At 41.3% G+C, this 20,903-nt stretch overlaps 1 protein-coding gene across 2 annotated transcripts in view; it reads left to right on the top strand.

The window, feature by feature from the left end:
- Positions 1-16,801, top strand: part of LOC123504791 — a 31,389-nt gene extending 14,588 nt beyond the window's left edge. For both annotated transcript variants that reach the window (XM_045255615.1, XM_045255616.1), the window contains one exon: positions 14,709-16,801. In XM_045255615.1, coding sequence (XP_045111550.1) covers positions 14,714-15,352 — 639 coding nt within the window. In that variant the 5' untranslated portion in view covers positions 14,709-14,713 and the 3' untranslated portion in view covers positions 15,353-16,801. The remainder of the gene's footprint in view (positions 1-14,708) is intronic.
- The last annotated feature ends 4,102 nt before the right edge of the window (positions 16,802-20,903 follow it).

Genomic DNA, 20,903 nt, shown 5'->3' with positions numbered 1-20,903 from the left:
AATATAGATGAGGGAAAAAGATGAAAATAAAGAAGAAGAATAGTTAAAGAGTTAAGAAGTAAAGATGGAGGAAGGAGGGATTGAGAAGAGATAAAAGATAAGACGAATAAAGAGAAAGGCAAAGAGAGATTAGAACTGTATGAAGAAAGGATGGTGGGTGAAAGAAGGGAAGGAAGAGAAGGAAGAGAAGGAAGAAGGAAGAAAGAATCAATGCCACGAGTATACATTCATTCGCTGCACACACACACACACACACACACACACACACACACACACACACACACACACACACACACACACACACATGGGAAACGGATTGATTGAGAGAGAGAGAGAGAGAGAGAGAGAGAGAGAGAGAGAGAGAGAGAGAGAGAGAGAGAGAGAGAGAGAGAGAGAGATTGCCATGTCATCACTATAATACACAATATCGTTTATAATCTCACTTTTTCTTTTCTTTTTCCTTTTCTTTCTTTTTTCATTCTCTCGCAAGACACTGAGAGAAAAAAAAAAGAAATATAAAGGAACATGATTTTTTTCTCACGTTCTCTAACCTTCATTAAAATCTCACAGCCTTTCATGACCGTAGCTTCTGGCGTCACCTTATACTAACTAACTCCTTGTTTTTACTCCTTTTTCGCAGTAATACCTCTCTCTCTCTCTCTCTCTCTCTCTCTCTCTCTCTCTCTCTCTCTCTCTCTCTCTCTCTCTCTCTCTCTTTAAATACCATCGTCCTATACTTCATTCTCTGTCTTATCCTCTCTTTCTGTTCCTCTCCCTCTCTCTATCCATTCTATTCGTTAATCCTATTATCAATACAAGTCAACACCATCCTTCTCTTTAAGTCCCCAAAGCCTTGCCTCCCTCCTTTCTACTCCCCCCCTCCACTCTAAGACCCTCGACATCCCAGAGGATCAAGTTGCGAGTCAAGACATCTCACGGTGAGCTGAGAGTTAATGGTGACTGATGAGAGAGAGAAAGAGAGAGAGAGAGCTATTCTGAAACGCTTTCCGCTCCCACCTTCACTATTTCCAGAGTCCTCCAGTTGAAGTGACACGGTTTTTTTAGAGTGTTTCTGTAATCCTAGCGACATGTTAACAAATTTTCTGTATTATCGAGAGGAAAAATACTCTTTACAACTCGACTAATCGTCACAATAGTCTTTAAAAATGCTAGCGGTGAGAGAGGGAAGCGTTTCTGAATACGGCGCAGAGAGAGAGAGAGAGAGAGAGAGAGAGAGAGAGAGAGAGAGAGAGATGGCCATATTCAGAAACGCCTTGCCTTTTCACCACGAATATTTTTCAAGTCCCCTTTATTCAACTAGATCGGTTTTCAAGACAGTTTTTTTCCTTATGATCAATTAGAAATCTTGCTAACATCACCAAAACCATAAAATAATACCCTTAACAACATGAGTTTCTTCAATTAGAGCTTTTGGAAATAGTCGTAGTGAGAGACCAAAGCATTTCTGAATCAGGCTGAGAGAGAGAGAGAGAGAGAGAGAGAGAGAGAGAGAGAGAGAGAGAGAGAGAGAGAGAGAGAGAGAGAGAGAGAGAGAGAGAGAGAGAGAGAGAGAGAGAGAGAGAGAGAGAGAGAGAGAGAGAGAGAGAGAGATAGTACTCCTTCGTGTTGCGTGATCTACTTTCTAAGAGGCTGTGTGTGTTATGGGCCGCATGGTTAACCTTTCCCGAAGAGGTCACGTTCTGTAGTGTTTCCAGCCAAGTCAGTACGTGAGTGAGAGATGGTGAACGGGGGAGCGGGCGGGCAGGCAGACAGGTAGAGGGAGAAAGGGAGAGAGGCTGATGGGAAGAATGAAAGACCAGTTAAGAGAAGGGAGGTTAGGAGGAGATAAAGGAATTGGAGGAGAATTGTTAGGAGATGAAAAGCAAAGAGGGTGGTCAGTTGGGTGAAGTTAATGAAGGAGATGAAGAGAGAGTATAGAAAGGGTAACAAGGAAAGGACGAGCGACTGAGAGGAGAAAATGAGAAAGAAAGTGAAATAACGATACTATAAGAGATAAATAGACAAGAGGGTAAATAACACTTCATGTAAGGAGGTACGGGTGGGAGGGGAGGAAAGGGTGAGAGGGAGTGGGAGACAATGGCAGAGGAAGAGGTGATTAGAAGAGAAGACGAGAACAGATGGTGTGTGTGTGTGTGTGTGTGTGTGTGTGTGTGTGTGTGTGTGTGTGTGTGTGTGAGAGAGAGAGAGAGAGAGAGAGAGAGAGAGAGAGAGAGAGAGAGAGAGAGAGAGAGAGAGAGAGAGAGAGAGAGAGAGAGAGAGAGAGAGAGAGAGAGAGAGAGAGAGAGAGAGAGAGAGAGAGAGAGAGAGAGAGAGAGAGAGAGAGAGAGAGACGACTAGAAGGGACATTATTGGATCTCATGGGACAGTCTGTGGCATTATGGTCCTATATTTAGATAGCGTTTTTGTCCAGTGACCCCGAGCTTTCTTTTCCTAGCTCAAAATAAAGACAAACTTCAATGTTATTCAATAATGTTAAGAAAGATAATTAAATCGTAAAATTACTATGAGAAAAAAAGCCAATGTCAACACACTTCCTAAGGTTTCATAAGGCTATAGAATATCATGAGCTGAGGATAGTAACTGTTTCACCACCACATTTTTACCTGGAGATTTGTGTGTGATTTTGTTGACATTAGGAAAGGTCTATCGAGGTAAGAAGATTAATGGCCAGTCTTCACTATTTTAATACCCTACATGAGTTTCTGAGTCATTGCATGAAATCACCAAATATATTAAGCAGAATGAATATGGAAACTCGTCATGGTACTGAAAGGGTTAACGATACAATGTTGGGACGTCTTACCTCAACATAAATGAAAATAGATGAAAATAATAAAACCAGCAGCATTCCGTGAGAAAATAAAGAAAAGTTGGCCTCGACGTAACAGCAGCAGTGAAACAGAATGCAGAGTATTCAGAAGATGCCAGACAACACCACAAACTAAACACCAACATCAAAACAACTTAACATTTCCTTTCCGAGATTCATCATATCTACTCTTAATATTTTTTACAATTCTTCTTTTCTCCCTAACGCTCACCTTTATAGTTTCCCACCAAGAAATTCTACTAACTTTGTGTCTTATTTTCTACCCCTCCTCCTCCTTCATTCTCTTCTCTTCTCTTCTCTTCTCTTCTTTTCTCCTCCTCCTCCTCCTCCTCCTCCTCCTCCTCCTCCTCCTCCTCCTCCTCCTCCTCCTCCTCCTCCTCCTCCTCCTCCTCCTCCTCCTCCTCCTCCTCCTCCTCCTCCTCCTTCGAGTTGTGGACGCCGCGGCAAACCGGCAAAATATCGGGGAAGACTTACACAACCACAGAGAGTGACCTTAAGTGAATGATCTAAACACTTGACAGTACACGACCTCACCTCCACCACCACCACCACTACCACCACCACCTTCACAACTTACACCTCATTGCCTTCCAGTTCTCTCCTACGGGCTGGCAATGACAGATCCAGGCCCCATTTCGCAAAGCAGGCCATCTTTTCTGGATTGCACGGCGTAGTAAACAACGATAGAAGGTTCTGGTGATAATAAGCGACAATAATGATAAATCTAGCGACTTGTGGTGAGAAGGGGAGGAATTAAGGGGCTGTGGTGAATGTGTGGGAATTGCGGTGTGTGTACGTTTGTGTGTGTGTAGGGAGATGTCGACACGATGGCTGGTTTTCCTCTACAAGGTCGCTATTAGAAGGGAACTGACAAACTAACGTACGGATTGGAGAGGAGAGGAATGCTGCAGGCGACACTTTTGATTGAAAAACGAAAGAGGGATGGAAAGAAAAAGAAGGATGATGTGTGCTGGAAGTAGCGTATGGAAGTGGATGAGAGTGTGAGGGGGAGGAAAACTTATGTACTTTTCAGTCTCCATTCTTGCATCATGAAAGAAAAACAGGACTATAATACCGTATCACTTTCTCTTGTCCTCCTCCTCCTCCTCCTCCTCCTCCTCCTCCTACTACTACTACTACTACTACTACTACTACTACTACTACTACTACTACTACTACTCTTCCTTACAGACAGCCTCAATAGAAGCAGTAAAGGCTGTTCCTGTCAACTTGTTTCCATTTATATTCCTTTGCATTCCTTTTCCTTCCCTCCTCTCACCGTCCTAGTCAAATAAGAGACATCCATACAAATTCAACAAGCAAGAAAGAAGAATATTTGAGGGGGAAAGTATGGTACGAGTAACAGGACAAGAATTTAGAAGGGAGAACTAAAAGTGACGATAGCGAGAATTTATAAGAGTCACTGGAGGTAAAGGGAGTGGAGGGAAGGAGTTGCAGGGGGCGGGTGGAGAATCAGACACAAGACAAATCGCTGCGTCACAAATAAAGCTGCGCAATGGCGTGATTATGTCAGTGAATGAAGGGCGCGTCGAATGAAGAGAGAGAGAGAGAGAGAGAGAGAGAGAGAGAGAGAGAGAGAGAGAGAGAGAGAGAGCACGGGTAGACTAGATTAAAATGCTTGAAGGTAGTAACTAAGAACGCCACAGTGAGATCAAATGGCGCCTGGACGGGAAGATGTAGATAATTTGATATGAAGAGTTACAAAAGGAGATAAAAAAAAAAGGAAATAAATAGAAAGGAATGTGTAGATAAGATAGATCAGTTTTCATGGTGGGAAAGTAAAAGTTAGATAAACGGAAAAGTAACACAGATACGAGAAACTAAGATAAGAATAGGTATAGAGAGAGAGAGAGAGAAAAAAAAAACGAAAATAAAGATAAACAGATACATAGATAAGGTGATAGGAAAAAAACGATAGTGTTGATAATAATGATTTGGCAGTTTCTTTCTAAGCGACACTATCTAATCAAAAGTAACTGATAAGAGCATGAAAAAGATCAAATATCCTGTAAATCTACCACGAGATTTTTTTTTCACGGTTACAAACAAACAAGTCTTTAACTCTTTAGCTGTCACGTGGTTTACCTTTCTCTAATTACCAATCACTCTGAGACCTCTTTATCTACTCTACAGCCACTTACAAGCTTTGAACTGATAGAAAAGTGCAAAATCTATTCTTTCTCACGGCTCACTTTCTTGTAGATGCTTGTAAAGACTTCAAATCTGGTACTACTAATTGTTCCGTGTCTCATTGCAAGGCTCAGTGGCATTCAAATTCAGGAAGATTCAGTTGCCTCGTGTGTTTTTATATTTCTTCCTGCCTACGACTTGAAGTATTATAGAGAAGAGTATCAAGGGACGTCAGCAGTGTTGGTTAACCCTTTATTTGTCATTCTGTTTTCAGGTATGGCATGATTTGCAGCCTTTTTTCCATTAGCATTGTTATTTTGTTGTGTACTTATCTACTATTTACTTAATTTGTTTATCTTTTATATGTTTATTTATATTATTTTGCTTTTAACTATATTTTGAAGTTCTTTGTTTCATCATTTTATTCTATTAATTGATCTATTTCATTCATGTATTCTATCACATCATTTTTTCTATGTATTTTCCTTTTATCTATCTTTTTCACTAGATTCATTTCATTTATCTATTTTATCATCAATTTCATCTATTTATTTACCTTTCACCTATCTTTTTCACTAGATTCATTAATACAATAAATAAATGTTCCACCAGATTTCCGTGGCATTACTTATTAAGACAACCGGACAGAACACACACACACACACACACAGAAACACAGTCACGCATCACCTGCCACGTAACAATGACTTCACCTGCTTATCACCTGCTGTCACTTCACGTCTCCCACCTGCTTCCTTTCCTCCCATCGCCTCGTCACCTCAGATCATGAACCCCGTGCACTGTTACTCCTCATGACCCCAATGCCTCTCTTTTGTCTCCTCACCTCCTCCTCCCAGCACCTCATCAATTGCCTCTCTCTTGTACTATTGTTTTGTGTATTGTTTCCCCATTTCTTGATTGGTTTATTCTTCTCTCTCTTGTAATGCGTGTCGTTATGTATAATTTCCCTTAGTATAGACTAGTTATTTTTCAGGGTGATTTTTTCCTGTGGGTGTTGTTTTTGTTTATTCTATAATTTATTAATTCTATATCTCATTAGTTCTTTATCTGTCTATTTATTTGGGTTTTCTTTTTCTTTTTTTTTTGTTTTATTGAGTCATAATGGATGGTTTGTACTTTTTTTTCTCTCATTTAGTCTTTTCCTCGAAGAATTGCCATGAAGGTACCAACTTTTTAGGTGACAAGTGAATGAAACGAGGGAAAAAAAATAAAATGGAATGAAATATAATAATCACAACGCAAATGAACCGAATGATTGGGAAGAGATATGGAAACAATGAAACAATACAAAAATAAATAGTAAGGAACAAAATAAGGTAAAAGGGAGATAAATAAGATAGAGACATTAATAGAAGCCATAACCCAGTGAGAACCCAAAAGAAAATAGAACTCAATAGAAGAGAAAACATTAATACAGCAACACACAAACATCTCCCACAGAAAAGAAAAAGAAAAGAACGAAAATGGAAAGCCACACCATAAAAAAAAAAAAAAAATCATGAAAAAAAAAGTGAAAAACATGATCAAACTAAATGAAGATAATGAGAAGCTAAGAAAACTACAGGGAAGCCTTCAAGGGCCACACCACACATTTACTGAGGTTAATGCCACGGTAATTTGGGGCCACGAAGCACGTTAGGGAGCAGGTGGTTGAAGAGCGCTCGTAAAACTGTCGAGAAGTAAGGTGCTGTGTCCGCCGACCCGTGTACAAATGACCACTTCTGCAAGGATCTGACAGAAGGAGATGAAAGTTGTGGAAGGGAAAGGAGAGAGAGGAAAGGTAAAGATTGCGTCAGAGAGGAAATTAGACAGGCAAAAGTGAAAGGATAGGAAGAGAGGAAGAGAGAGAGAGAAAGGAGTGAATGGTGTAAAGGAGTAGAAAATGAAAGTTAAGAAAAAATAGAAAGAGGATTCATAGTGCAATTTAACCATGAGAGAACAAATTAAAGATGGATGATGAAGAAGTGAAGAAACTGGATAAGCAAAAGTTAAAGAATATGAGGAGAAGAAAACAGAGAAAGGAATAAATGGTGCAAAGGAGAAGCAAATGATGAAAGTTACGAGAAGAAAACAGAAAGGTGAATGATAAAGAAGTGATGAAAATGGAAAGGCAAAAGTTAAAAGATATGAAGAAAAAAAAAACAGAGAAAGAAATAAATGATGCAAAGGAGGAAACGATGGTAGTTAAGAAAAAAAAAAAGAGATAATTCATAGTATCAGTAAAGAAAGAGAAAGGAAAACAGAAAGATGGACGATAAGAAAGTGAGAAAATAATTAGACAAGTAAAGGTGTGAAAGATGAAGACAGAAGAGAAATAAATGACGATGTTAAGGAGAAAGAAAGAAATAGAAGAAATAATAAGGAAAGCTGCACAATTAGAGAGAGAGAGAGAGAGAGAGAGAGAGAGAGAGAGAGAGAGAGAGAGAGAGAGAGAGAGAGAGAGAGAGAGAGAGAGAGAGAGAGAGAGAGAGAGAGAGAGAGAGAGAGAGAGAGAGAGAGAGAGAGAGAGAGAGAGAGAGAGAGAGAGAGAGAGAGAGAGAGAGAGAGAGAGAGAGAGAGAGAGAGAGAGAGAGAGAGAGAGAGAGAGAGAGAGAAGAGGGTGTAGATGAGAGAGAGAGAGAAAGTGGACATGCAAGAATTAAAAGATATTCAAAAGAACCATGAGATGAAAAATATAATGGGTGTAATGAAACTTAATTAAAACATGAATGAATATAACGGAAAAATTAAAGACTGAAATATTATGTAGTGAAGAGAACGTGCTGGTACAAGGAAGAAAACGGAGAGCAATGGAGTTTTAGGAGGTGACGGAGGAGAGGGAAGGAATGAGGGCGCCAAAATTTTGAAGGTGACGGAGGAGAGGGAAGAAGTGAGGGCGCCAAAACTTTCGCTACGCAGTGTTCTCCATGACTCAGCTGTAGGGAGAGGCAGCACCTCCCTCAGGAAAAGCTTCTCCCTCCTCCTCCTCCTCCTCCTCCTCCTCCTGTTACTCTTGGACTAATAACACCACGACCCACCTTCTCATTCTCATTCGCTACTCCTCCTCCTCCTCCTCCTCCTCCTCCTCCTCCTCCTCCTCCTCCTCCTATGTATTATTCTTCTTCCTCCTCCTTGACTAATAGCCTTGCGACCTACCTTTCCATTCACGTTCGCTCCTCCTCCTCCTCCTCCTCCTCCTCCTCCTCCTCCTCCTCTAGCTAATTCTCCTCCTCTTCCTCTCCCTCCACCTCCTCCTCCTCCTCCATCTACTACTACATTCACTACTATTGCTTCTAATCTCCCACCATCTCTCTCTCTCTCTCTCTCTCTCTCTCTCTCTCTCTCTCTCGCTCTTAAGGCTAAGAAGTGAAGAAATATGATAAAGTTGACAGATCGATTAGTTTTAGCGACTGGATATGAATTTTGTAAACCCGAGCACCCCAGAGAGAGAGAGAGAGAGAGAGAGAGAGAGATGCCCTCCCGACCTCTCAATAACCACGTGTTCCGGAACACGGGTTGAGAAACAGACAATACGGTGAGAGAGAGAGAGAGAGAGAGAGAGAGAGAGAGAGAGAGAGAGAGAGAGAGAGAGAGAGAGAGAGAGCACGAACTTTGCCCACCCACAAACCACCAATACCATAACCCTTGTGAGACAGAGGAAGAGGAAGAGAAAGAGAAAGGTAAAGGCGAAACAACACATCACTGACAGACTAAAATGTCGTAACAGGGGAGAGAGAGAGAGAGAGAGAGAGAGAGAGAGAGAGAGAGAGAGAGAGAGAGAGAAGCAGATGAGGGAGCAGGTGGGCTGGCTACTAGAGAAGATGGAAGGTGAGGAGGAAGAGCAGGATGTGGTTGTGGTGGTGGTGGTGGTATAGCAGGGCACAGGGCGTTGAAGAGTAAAAGGTCGTGTCGTGGTAGTTTGAGGAGCAGAGGGAAAGGCTGGAGAAGGCTTATTAGTGGAGACAGAGCAGCGAGAGGCGGTGGTGGTCGTGGTGAAGGTGGTGAGATGAGAGAAGGTGGCTTTGAGGTGGTGTGAGTGTGTGTGTGTGTGTGTGTGTGTGTGTGTGTGTGTGTGTGTGTGTGTGTGTGTGTGTGTGTGTGTGTGTGTGTGTGTGTGTGTGTGTGTGTGTGTCTCTCTCTCTCTCTCTCTCTCTCAGTACAGGGCACACTGAAACTATAAATAAAAAAAAAAAATAAGTGAAAATGAATGAGTATTTATCACGATGGTAACACTGTATCAACGGGGAGAGAACATAACATATACAACACTGTTAAGAGAACACGCAATGACCTTCAAACACTGTAACTATCAATAATTATAGACCGCTCGTGAATGGAAGGTTGAGGTGAATGTTAATTGTTCTTTACGTAATGCCAATTAATAGGAAGGCTGAGAAAGGTAGAGGAAAGAATACATATTATATAGCACAAATGCGTTATACAATCACAATACAACTCTCTATTCGTTCGTCTCTCTATGAAGCATCAACCAAATACATCTGTCTAGCTTGTGTGTATAAATATTGACATGTTTTAGATTTAATTCACTATGTTATCTATCCCCGTCTATTCAGATACCAATACCCCTTAAGAAAAACACTATCTACTTTTTCTGCCTAACACAACACTAAGAGATCGTTAACTCTTCCACATAACTGTCTACCTCGTTTCGATCTTATTTCCACCACACAAATGCCTCCCTCCGCTGTCTAATTCAATACTAACAGATCCTAACTCAATATAAAAGCTCACCACTCTACTTTGTCTGTCCAACTATTGATTGACAAACTGACAGATCCTATTGTCACCGAGGAACAGACCAACTCTTTGATCTTACTATAAACGCTGACATCCTCGCTTGCCTAACTAAACAAGAACAGGTTCAAAATGCACCACAAAAATATTGCACTATTCTAACCAAACATTAACTTCCACATTCACCAAACACCTGCCTACCTGTCCTCTGCGACCTATTCACACACCTGTCTACTATGCTGTACCTGTATCTTAACGCACCGTCATGATTAACGCCTTCAGTGCTATGGCGCGTTCTCATTTTCATTCTGCTTATTATTTAGTGATTTTATACAGCTTCAGAAACTATGTGGGTATTAAAACTGAGACGATTGTGGCCATTAATCTTGTGATCTCTATAAACTCTTCTTAATGTAAATAAAATCGTCTAATCATACCCAAACTCACGGTAAAAATGCGTCTCTTGGAGTAATGAAAGGATTAAGGATAGATGGATGGAAAGGGGAGGGAAGGAGGGTGAAGGATGAAGTGACGTGATTAATGGCTGAGGATGACGAGGGAGTCTTGCAATGATTTCGTGGGATGACGCGCCTCCACACACCCAACAAAGGATGGTGTAGGAATTCCCTCAAGTCCCTATTCAGGTCTCTAGTGAGGTCCTCCAGCGCCCCAAAGGTTGTATATAAGGATTCGTGACTCTTTCTTGTATTTATTCAAACGCTCATGTAAACTAATAGAAATGCTCTCGATCTTAACCATCAAACATATGGTAAACAGTAAAAAAAAAAAAAAATCATATGCATTAAAAAAGATGAAAAAATGGAGATGATCATAACATATCCATAGGAAAATGTTGCCTTTTTATTGTGGCAGTGATAATGTATAGGTGGTGGTGGTGGTGGTGGTGGTGGTGGTGGTGGTGGTGGTGGTGGTGGTGGTGGTGGTGGTGATGGTAGTAGTAGTGGTGGTGATGGTAGGCGTTCCTGGCTCTCAAAAGATTAAAAGAGCAGGGAAAGTGGTGCTAAACCCGTCATAAAGAAATTGAAAGGAGTCACAGCTTATCTATAACAAGTTCCTGAATTCCACGAGATTACATTGAAGTGTTGCTGAAACCTGCCCACTGGAGAGAAGACGAAGCTGAACTGACTTCTAATTTTACACCTCAACAGCTGATATGCTGATAAGAAGCGTCTCACCTCAAACCACGGACTCCCTTATCAGAACAGATCTCGTCTCTGCTCACCAGCCACCACCACAAGGAGACAAGACGAAGCGAATCAGAATAGTATATAATAACAGAAATACAGAAATACAAAGAGAACTGATACACCGTGGAGCGAACCGAAATAGTAAGTTAACAATGCAAATAATAAAGAAACAAGGGAATATGAAGCAAATTAATACACAGTAGAATAATTTAGAATACTACAAATAACAAAGAAACGGAGAAATATAAAGAGAACTAATACACGATGGAACGAACCAGAAAAAAAAAAGAAAAAACAAATAATTAAGCGATAAAGGAACAGAGAAAAATAAAAGGAGCAAAATATACAGTGGAGCAAATCAGAGTAACAAAGAAAACAGGAAGATATAAAAAGATTCCAATACGGAGCAGACTCACACCAAGGTCGTAAAGAATAACACAAGGAGACATTAATCTTTTTAGAACGCCTGCCTCGCTATAAAGGACCCTCTACCTTTCGCGAGCCGGGGAGCCTACCCTGTAACCCGACGTTTTACAGGCGGGGAAAGTGCTAGACTAGGAGGAGGGATGGGCCTGTGGGGGCTGGACTGCTTGGGGAAGGTAGGGAGTATGGGACTAGACTACGATAGGGGAGGAATGGAGAGGTGGTGCCAGACAGTGGGATGGGAGGGATGAAAGTGAGGTAGGGGTATGGTACAGGTGGGGTCTGTTGGGTCTTTCCGTTGTATGGCTGGTGTTCCTAAGGCGGAGGCAATGACCTGCTGGCCCTTCTTAATCCCCGCCCAAACCTGCCCCGCCCTCTGCTATACCCCGGGACTTCCTGAGCTAAGAAGCAACACGATACACGATACGGAGGAGACCACGGTTGTTAATGTATAGAATGACGGTCACTGCGCTGGAGAGATTTGTTTTCCTTTACTCTGATTCCAAGAGTCTGGTCATAGAAGTGTAAAAAGGGCAGTCACTGTGTTTGGGATATAGTCACTGCACATGGCATAGCGAGAAAGATACGTTTTTTTCATTTCTTTTTCTTTCTTTCTTTTTTTTTTACCTTTAACCCCTTCACTACTATATGACACGTTTTCATGTTCATTCTGGCTATTGTATGGTGATTTTATACAGCTTCAAAAACTCATGTTGGGGATTAAAATAGTGAAGACTCTGGCCATTAATCTCCTGACCTCCATAGATCCTTCCTAATGTAAATAAAATGGCTTAATCGTACACAAACTTCAAGGTAAAACTGTGTCCCAGTACTGAAGGGGTTACATATATACAATAATAGAACGATCACTGGTCACAAGAGCATAAGAAAATTGCATTGAAAATATCAGGTTTTATATATATATATATATATATATATATATATATATATATATATATATATATATATATATATATATATATATATATATACTTACTAAACCGTCTTTTTTTTTTTTTTTTTTACTCTGAACGTATACGTCAAAACAGATTGTTAATATTGAGGAGATTCGGCATTTACCTTTGAAAAAATACAAGAAAAAATCGCCACTACCGAGGAAAGACTGTGTTTTCACTCTTCAAACATACATAAAGGAAAAAATATCACTATTGAGTCAACACTGAGCTTTTATGCATTGAACACACACACACACACACACACACACACACACACACACACACACACACACACACACACACACACAGTAAAAAAAGAAAACGGTCACTGCACAGAAAACACCCAAATTACACTCAATTCAAACACACACAAGACAATCACCACAGAGGGAAGTTATAATTTTTTTCTTTCATTGACTTCTTACACCATCACAGCGGGAGAGCGACAGAAGGCAAAACAGGAGCAGACCGAGAAGCCATTCATCACGCAGCAGCTGGAGCAGAAAGTAAATTGTATGCTCTGAGGGAAAGGCGAGAGATGAGGCGAGAGGTGGCGGTGACGAAGGCGCTGTTCGTGATCATATGCTCGGCGGAGTGCGGGGAAAGGGAGTGGACGCGAAAATATCTGCAGGAAGCGAAGCAGACCGCGACAGCCCGCGGCCCTCGCCTACTACATGATCATGTGTGGAGAAGGAGGAGGAGGAGGAGGAGGAGGAGGAGGAGGAGATGGAGGAAGCCGTCTCGCGTACTCCAGTGGCACGCCTTCCTTAGAGTGAAAATCAACACATCACTTGACAAAAATTAATAAGATCAATAAGAAATAAAGAAACTGCTGTGTAGACCAACATTTCACTGATACACACACAAAAAAGCTGCTGTTAAACTAAACTAAGCTAAACTACAGCTAAAAACACTTCATAGCTTTACAACAGTTAAAGAGAAACTGTCTTGAAAACACACACTTCATAGATCGAGTGGTGGCCGCCTTACTGCAGAAACTAACAAAAATGCTTACTTTACTTTGCCCTGCCTGACCCTAACCTGTTATGCTCTCCCCTGCTCCCTTTTGCCTCGGTGCTAACTAACATACTCTTAGCATAAGGGTAATGTTGAATTCTCGTCAGTGTCAGTTAACTAGTGCTATCAAAGTAACATTAGGACAGATATAAAGATAGTAGTAGTAGTAGTAGTAGTAGTAGTAGTAGTAGTAGTAGTAGCAAATTAAAAAGCATCAATATATAGACAGCACTTAAAAAACAGCAGCCAATAAAAATAGACAAACAGATACCAACAGCTCCAAGACTTGTACTTGACGTAATGAAAGGAGGAGGCTTCTTCTCATTCAGTCATTGACCCTCTCACTCCTCCCCTTCCCTTCCCCTCCTCTTCTCTTCCTCCTCCTCTTACTCCTCCTCCTCCTTCTCCTCCTCCTCCAATCCTCAGCCTACTCTTATTTAATTACTGGTAAGACAGGATTTTTCAACTGGTTCGACTAGGCGTGGCTTGGAGGCGAGCGAGTACAGGTGTGGGGAAGCTATGATGAAATAAGATGTGGTGGTGTGTAGGCGTAATTGTGGTGTAGTGAGTGGTTTGAGAATTGGTGTGGTGTGGTGTGGTGTGGTGTGTTGTGGCGTGTTGTGGTCTGGTGTAGCGTGTGTGATTAAATAATAACTACTTAATGCGAAAATATACACCTCACTTTTCCTTTCTCTTTTCTCTCTTGTTTACTCTCTCTCTCTCTCTCTCTCTCTCTCTCTCTCTCTCTCTCTCTCTCTCTCTCAAGAAGAGAATGCAATATCAACGTTTACTGCTTAAATTTGGTCTGAGGCACTAGAGCGATTTCTGTGATTTCTGGAACTCTTGCAATCTCTTTCTTCCCATTCAATCAGTAGAACGCAAAAACACACACGATCGTTCACACACACACACACACACACACACACACACACACACACACACACACACGCATACTTTCTAAGACGCTGGCTTATCCCGGAACCAACACATTTGTTTACACACATACTACCCGAGGCGACTTTCCGTTCCACCTCCCCAGCCTCGTCCCCGCCACATAATAGGACTACATTCGCCAGACATTTCGTACACCGGCGGGTCGTGAGTGGATCACCATTCCCGTTGAATAATACTAGATGTGCGCGATTTTCCTGCCACTCACAATACAGATCTTTTTCTTTCTTTCCTTCCCTCCCTCGTGTGCAAGTTCCCGTGACGACTTTCTCTTGTGGAAATACGTTTTTTTATGAGGTGATCTGGCAAATATCTCACTAGAAAGGTTGTCATAAACTTTTTTTTTTTTTTTGACACTACCTCCCCTCACTCTCTCTCTCTTTCTCTTCCCTGCAGGCGAGATGACCATACTGCCGGTGGTGGTGTGGGCGTGTCTGGCGGTGATCGCGGCCACGGCAGAGAACACTCTCCACCCACAGCCACCACCACTACCGCTACTCCTGGCTCAAGGGCGCCATGAGCCTCACAACATCCTGACAGACACGCTTAACCCAGGGCTTCTCGGGAACAGCGTGAAGGATCTTGGTGCTTCTGAGAAAACTAGTGAAGGAGACACTGAAGAGAATGTTCCTGGGCCGCTGAGATTCTCTGCACCACACGAAAGGACACCAAGCGTTCCCCATGCCTCCAGTGAAGCGATCCTACCACACCTCACGTCCTCAGGTCTCACAGAGGAAGGAACACTGAATCATATGCTGTGGAGTCCGTCACGGCAGAGGAGGGTGCATCCCGCCGCCACGACCCGCCACACGGACTCCACACAAGCACACACGCGGCAGAAACGATACACACTTAAATACAAGATTAGGTCCATCGCGGTGCCTCTCAGCGTGTTTAACTTCCTGGGTTTCTTGCCCGTACGTGTGCCTGGCCTACCCTTCCACAACGACCTGCCCTCCCCAGACTACTCCCACTACGAGACCAAGTATGATGTGTATGTTCCCCGATACAGAAGACGGAAGACTTTCAGGAGGTTCTAAATGGCGCCTCTGCTCTTCTAGGGTGTTTCAACGGAAGATTGGTGGATTTTCGTTTCTGGGTCACGGAGGCAACACCATAGATCTGAACGACTCTGCGCAGGACCAGGCGAGGGTTGCAAACGGTAACAGTTCATATATGTATTGCCACGACGCTGTTTACTCGCCACTCAAGCACGCCTGGCCAACGTCAACACTAAAGAAAAAAAGAAAATAAGAAATCCGCTTTCAACTCACGGATTTACTCAACTTTCACTCAATAATAGGAGAAAAAAGAAAAGAAAAGAGTGTTGGCGTGGTGGTCTGCGGTGGCGTTCTCTCATGTGCCAAACAAACACTGAAGAATCATAACCATAAAAACCCAAACCTTTCAAATCTTAAACAAAAACGTTGACGCGGTGAGCAATATTTCCCGCGGAGAAACTAAACATAATCACACACACACAAAAAGAAAAAAATGAAAACAGTACAGAAAGAACATAAATCTCACGGCTTCGCTTTTCCTAGATAAAAAAAAAAAAGTATAAGGAATCCATAGAATTTTTCACAAGGATACTAAACAGAACTACAAAAAATGATCTTAGAAGTTACAGAAGACAAAGAGAATATTACAAATTATTTCCCCATAAACAAAAATCAAAGGGGTAAGGAATGCTCAGAAAGATTTACCTCCACACAGAAGCTAAACAATATCCCACACAAAAATACACTTAGCTATACAGAAAAAGACTGAAAAAAAACAACAACAACAAGAATCTCAATAATGCCTCGCTTCCCCTAAACAAGAAAGGTAAAGCGGTAAGGAATTCACAGGAAGGTTTTATGACACTTTCACGCAAGGATACCGAGCGGAACATCCCTGAGACTAGAATATTTAGACGACCGACACTATTCATATATATATTATTCCACTGATTAACGAACAAGCTACAGAGAACACAGCGACACTGATCCCTTCACCCTTCACCCTTCACCCTTCACCACTCCAGCAGAAGGATCGACTCAGCGTGCAGGGCGTGGAGTGACCATTAGGATATAGTATAGATAGGCCACGATTTTGAAACTTTCGTACACCTCCACTACATTGAAGAGGCTGTAATTGAAGTGACACGGGTTTTCAAGTGTGTTTTCTTATGGTTGTGTGAGAGATGAGCAGCATTTCTACATTACTTACAGGAGAAACTCCCTTGAGAACCCTGACTAATTACCTCTGCGTGGTGAGAGAGCGAAATGTTTCAAAATACAGGCCGTGGACGTGAGAGGGTGATAAGTGCTCTCCTTCTGCTCCCCAGAAGAGTTACATTACTGAAGGAAGAGCTCACTTGCCCTTACGATGCCAATCAGTACGCGAGGAGACTTGAGTTCCGTTGATGAATAGTTTCTCATGCCTCGTATCATAAGGTTTGTTCTAGATGGTGCTTCTAAGTGTAATAATAAAGATTAGGCAAAGTTTGGTGTGTATTTTTCCACTCAAAATACACTTCTTTCCCTTGCTACATACAATGAGAGGGTTTTGTCTACACGCACTGGCAAGCTACGTTCTTCTGCTTCATCCATTTTTTTTTTTTTTTTTTTTTTTTACTAACAAATTTCAGTCACGGGTAAATTAGGCAAATTCAGAATGGTAAGTAAAATGTAAAGTCTACCATGTCAATAGGAAATGTTACGTTTTCTTCTTCATCAGAGAGAAATGAATGACTATAGCACTAACTAAACTAACCTGACTAGCGTATCATTATGTATATTCCCTAAATACTTTGATATACTTTACCGCAACAACAACAACAACAACAACAACAACAACAACAACAACAATAAAAGAAAAGAAAATAACAATACCAACAAGGAAGCTTATTCTACTGATACGAGGAACGAATCAACAGAAAAAAAAAAGGAAAACATGAAAACTTACAATGTAGAAGACGCAACAGACACACACACATTACAAGAATCCCTCTCTAAACAAGGAAAAATAATGGACGAATGAATAAAAAAAAGCCATGAAAAATTAAATACACCATAACAGGAACGCTACAAGTAAATAAATAATGATCTAGCAACATGAATAAAATACCACACAGAAATACGTTGATATAATGATGCATAAATGTTACACTGGAAATATTCTCAAGAGTCCAAACACGCGCCAACAGTGAGTAAGGCGAGCCATTAATTGATTGAAGGGTGTGAAGGAAGGAAGGAGAGAGAGAGAGAGAAGAAAAAGAAAAGAAAAGAGAAGGAGAAAAGAAAAGCAAAAGAGAAGAACTGAAAAATGAGGAAGTGACGAAAAAAAAAAAAAAAAAAAGAATAAACAGAACACACGCTGAACAAAGCAAGGAGAAAATGGTGAAAAGGAGGAATATAGATACTTTTCCGCATACTTGTCACCTAATCCCTAATACTGACACGTGACAGCTCGATTGGGACAGAGAGGAAGAGAGGGGGAGAGGGAGAGGGAGAGGGAGAGGGAGAGGGGTAGAGGTAGAGGGAGAAGTGGAGAGGGAGAAGTGAACAGGAGGCAAAATACAGGTCAGTGGCCGGTCAATGTAGCTACTGAGAGAGAGAGAGAGAGAGGAGAGCGTAAACATGAATCGATATACCATTTACGCCCCATCAAAACTAATGATCGCACGCAAAGAAGATAGCAGCAATAAAAAGCAGTACTCAATATGGAGGAACAATTGCAATGTGTAAAAAGAAAAGAAAAAAATATAACCTCCTTCGATCATTTTATCAATAAGTAAAGCGCTTCCTATTTCCTTTTATAGGGCGAGGAGGAGGAGGAGGAGGAGGAGGAGGAGGAGGAGGAGGAGGAGGAGGAGGAGGAGGAAGGAGTGGTAGTGGTGGTGGTGGTGGTGGTATTCAAGAGAGCAACATACAGACAATAGAAAATAAAAGAATGATAAAAAAGAGAAATAAAAAAAAACTGATAGAAAAAATAAGCAATTGGAAAAAAAACGGCGAGAAAAACAAAACAAAGGAAAACAAAGCTAAAAAAAATAAATAAAAATAATAAATGAGACAAGGAAAACAAAACAAAACAAAACAATAAAGAAAAACAAAGAAAAACGAAAAAAACAAGAAAATTCACAAGTAACATGACAGAAGGAGGAAGAGGAGGAGGAGGAGGAGGAGGAGGAGGAGGAGGAAGAAAGGAGGAGGAAAGGAGGAGCAAGAGGAAGAAAGCAGGAGGAGCAAGAGGAGGAAGAGGAACAAATGAGGAAGAGGAAGAGGAAAAGAGGTGAAGAAGGGAGAGGAGGAAAGGAGGAAGAGGAGGAAGAAAGGAGGAGGAAGAGGAGGAAAGGACGAGGAGGAAAGGAGGAGGAGGAAGAGGAGAGGAGGAGGAAGAAAAGGCGGAAAGGAGGAGGAGAAACGAAGAAGGTAAGGTATTAGGAGAAGGAGGAGGAGAATTAAGAGGAAGAGAAGGAAAAAAAAGGAGGAGGAGGAGGAGGAGGAGGAGGAGGAGGAGGAGGAGGAGGAGGAGGAGGAGGAGGAAGGGTAGAGGCGGACATAACCAGCTTCTAACACAGCAATTACAAGCTTTCAAGAGTTCACTTCCGCACAGACATGAATCACCTGCAACTCACCTCTCTCTCTCTCTCTCTCTCTCTCTCTCTCTCTCTCTCTCTCTCTCTCTTTCTTGACTACCTTGTTCTTATTTCTTTTATTTTTGTTTTTTTCTTCTTTTAATATAGTTTACTGTTATTATATAATTTTCTTCTTCCTGTTTAAAATTTTCACCTGCTTATTCTTCTTTTCTTTCATTTTTCTTGTTTTTTCTTTTCCTATAATAGTAGTAGTAGTTTTTGTTGTTGTAGCTGTAGAAGTAGTAGTAGTAGTAGTAGTAGTAGTAGTAGTGTTAAAAAAAAATAATGGTAGTAATATTAGTAATAGTAATAACAAAAATACGAAGATGAAGAAGGGAAACAATTATCCTATTTAGTAATTATCTATTATTATCACTCGTGTCATTCTTATCATTATTACTATTTTGTTATCATTGCTATTATCATTACCACTACTACTTCTACTACTACTACTACTACTACTACTACTACTACTACTACTACTACTACTACTACTACTATTACTATATCACTTTTCCTTACCATGTCAATTTCAATTATGTATCACTTCATTCTTTTGACAGAATTTCCTATTTTTTTCCTTTTTTTAGCTCTAATCTAGTCAAAGTTGCATGAGGAATTCTAACTGCAAAACAAATATTAAAAACTATGCAAACCTCTGCTAACAAACAGCTATTAACAACACACAAAAGTTCACTGACTTCAGCGACACACTAAAACACACACACACACACACACACACACACACACACACACACACACACACACACACACAATGCACAAGAAAGTAGAGGCAATTTCGTGGAAAGAGCCAATGTGTTCACCTGCCCTGCTGTATCTCCCTCTATTTCCTCCCTCCTTTCCTCCCTCCTTCCCTCCTTCCTCCTTTCTCCTTCCTCCCTCCTTCCCCTCTTCACCTCATTCCGTCAGTCTCCCGTCACTCAATACGAGGTACTTCTCATCTTCCCCTCCTCCCCCTTGCCTTGCCTTACCTCTGTTCCTCCCTTCCGTGTGTGTGTATATGTATGTGTGTGTCCTACCAGCCTATTCTCCCAGTATATATTTGCCCCCACGTTTCCTCGTAAGTTATTCTGCGTTGTGGCCTCAATTCGCTACTGTTTGTGCCGCGACCTACTACGTGTACAGTACAAACCATTAGCTTCACTGCGTTTTTATATAGCAAAGCATTGGTGGTTCTCAGTAGCGTGGAGAGGGAAGAAGGGAGGGCAGGACAGGACAAGAGGTTAGCAAAGAAAACGTAATGAAGTGTTGAGAAAATGAGTACGGAAAGGAGAAGAAGAAGAAGAAGAAGAACGATGATAGAAAGTAAGTGAGGAAAATGAAAAAGAAAAATAAGCAGTACGGGAAATGAAGGGAGAATAATGGAAGCAGACGAGATGGTAGAAAAGAAGAGTAAGATAGGGAAAAAGGTAAAATGAGCATAAAAAGAAGAGGCAGAAGAGAACATCAAGAAAGAACAAAGGAGATAAAGGAGAGAGGAAGTGATAAAAAGAAAGGAAAGGACAAAAATGAAAAAAAGGCAGAAGCAAAAAAAAAAAAAAGAAGAGAGAGAGAGAGAGAGAGAGAGAGAGAGAGAGAGAGAGAGAGAGAGAGAGAGAGAGAGAGAGAGAGAGAGAGAGAGAGAGAGAGAACAAAAAAATGGCAAAAGTAACAAAAAAAAAATCTAGGACAAGAATAAAAACAGGAAAAAGAATAGCAAGAATGAAAGACGAGGAAGAAGAAAGAAGCGACGAAGAGAAAGAAGAAGTAAAATATAAAATAGAATAACTTAGAATATAAAAAGAAACAAAAGAAAAAAAAAATAAGTATGGTATATATGGAAAGGTGAATGAGTGGTGGAAGAGGCGATATGTATGAGGGAGAGAGGAATGAGCTGGAGGTGTAAGGTGGAGGTTGGAGGGAAGGTGGAGGTAAGGTGGTGAGGTGGTGAGGGAGGTGGGTGTGGA

This window comes from Portunus trituberculatus, chromosome 17 (assembly GCF_017591435.1).
Source record: "Portunus trituberculatus isolate SZX2019 chromosome 17, ASM1759143v1, whole genome shotgun sequence".
NCBI lineage: Eukaryota > Metazoa > Arthropoda > Malacostraca > Decapoda > Portunidae > Portunus > Portunus trituberculatus.
This window is presented reverse-complemented; position numbering and strand designations above follow the sequence as displayed.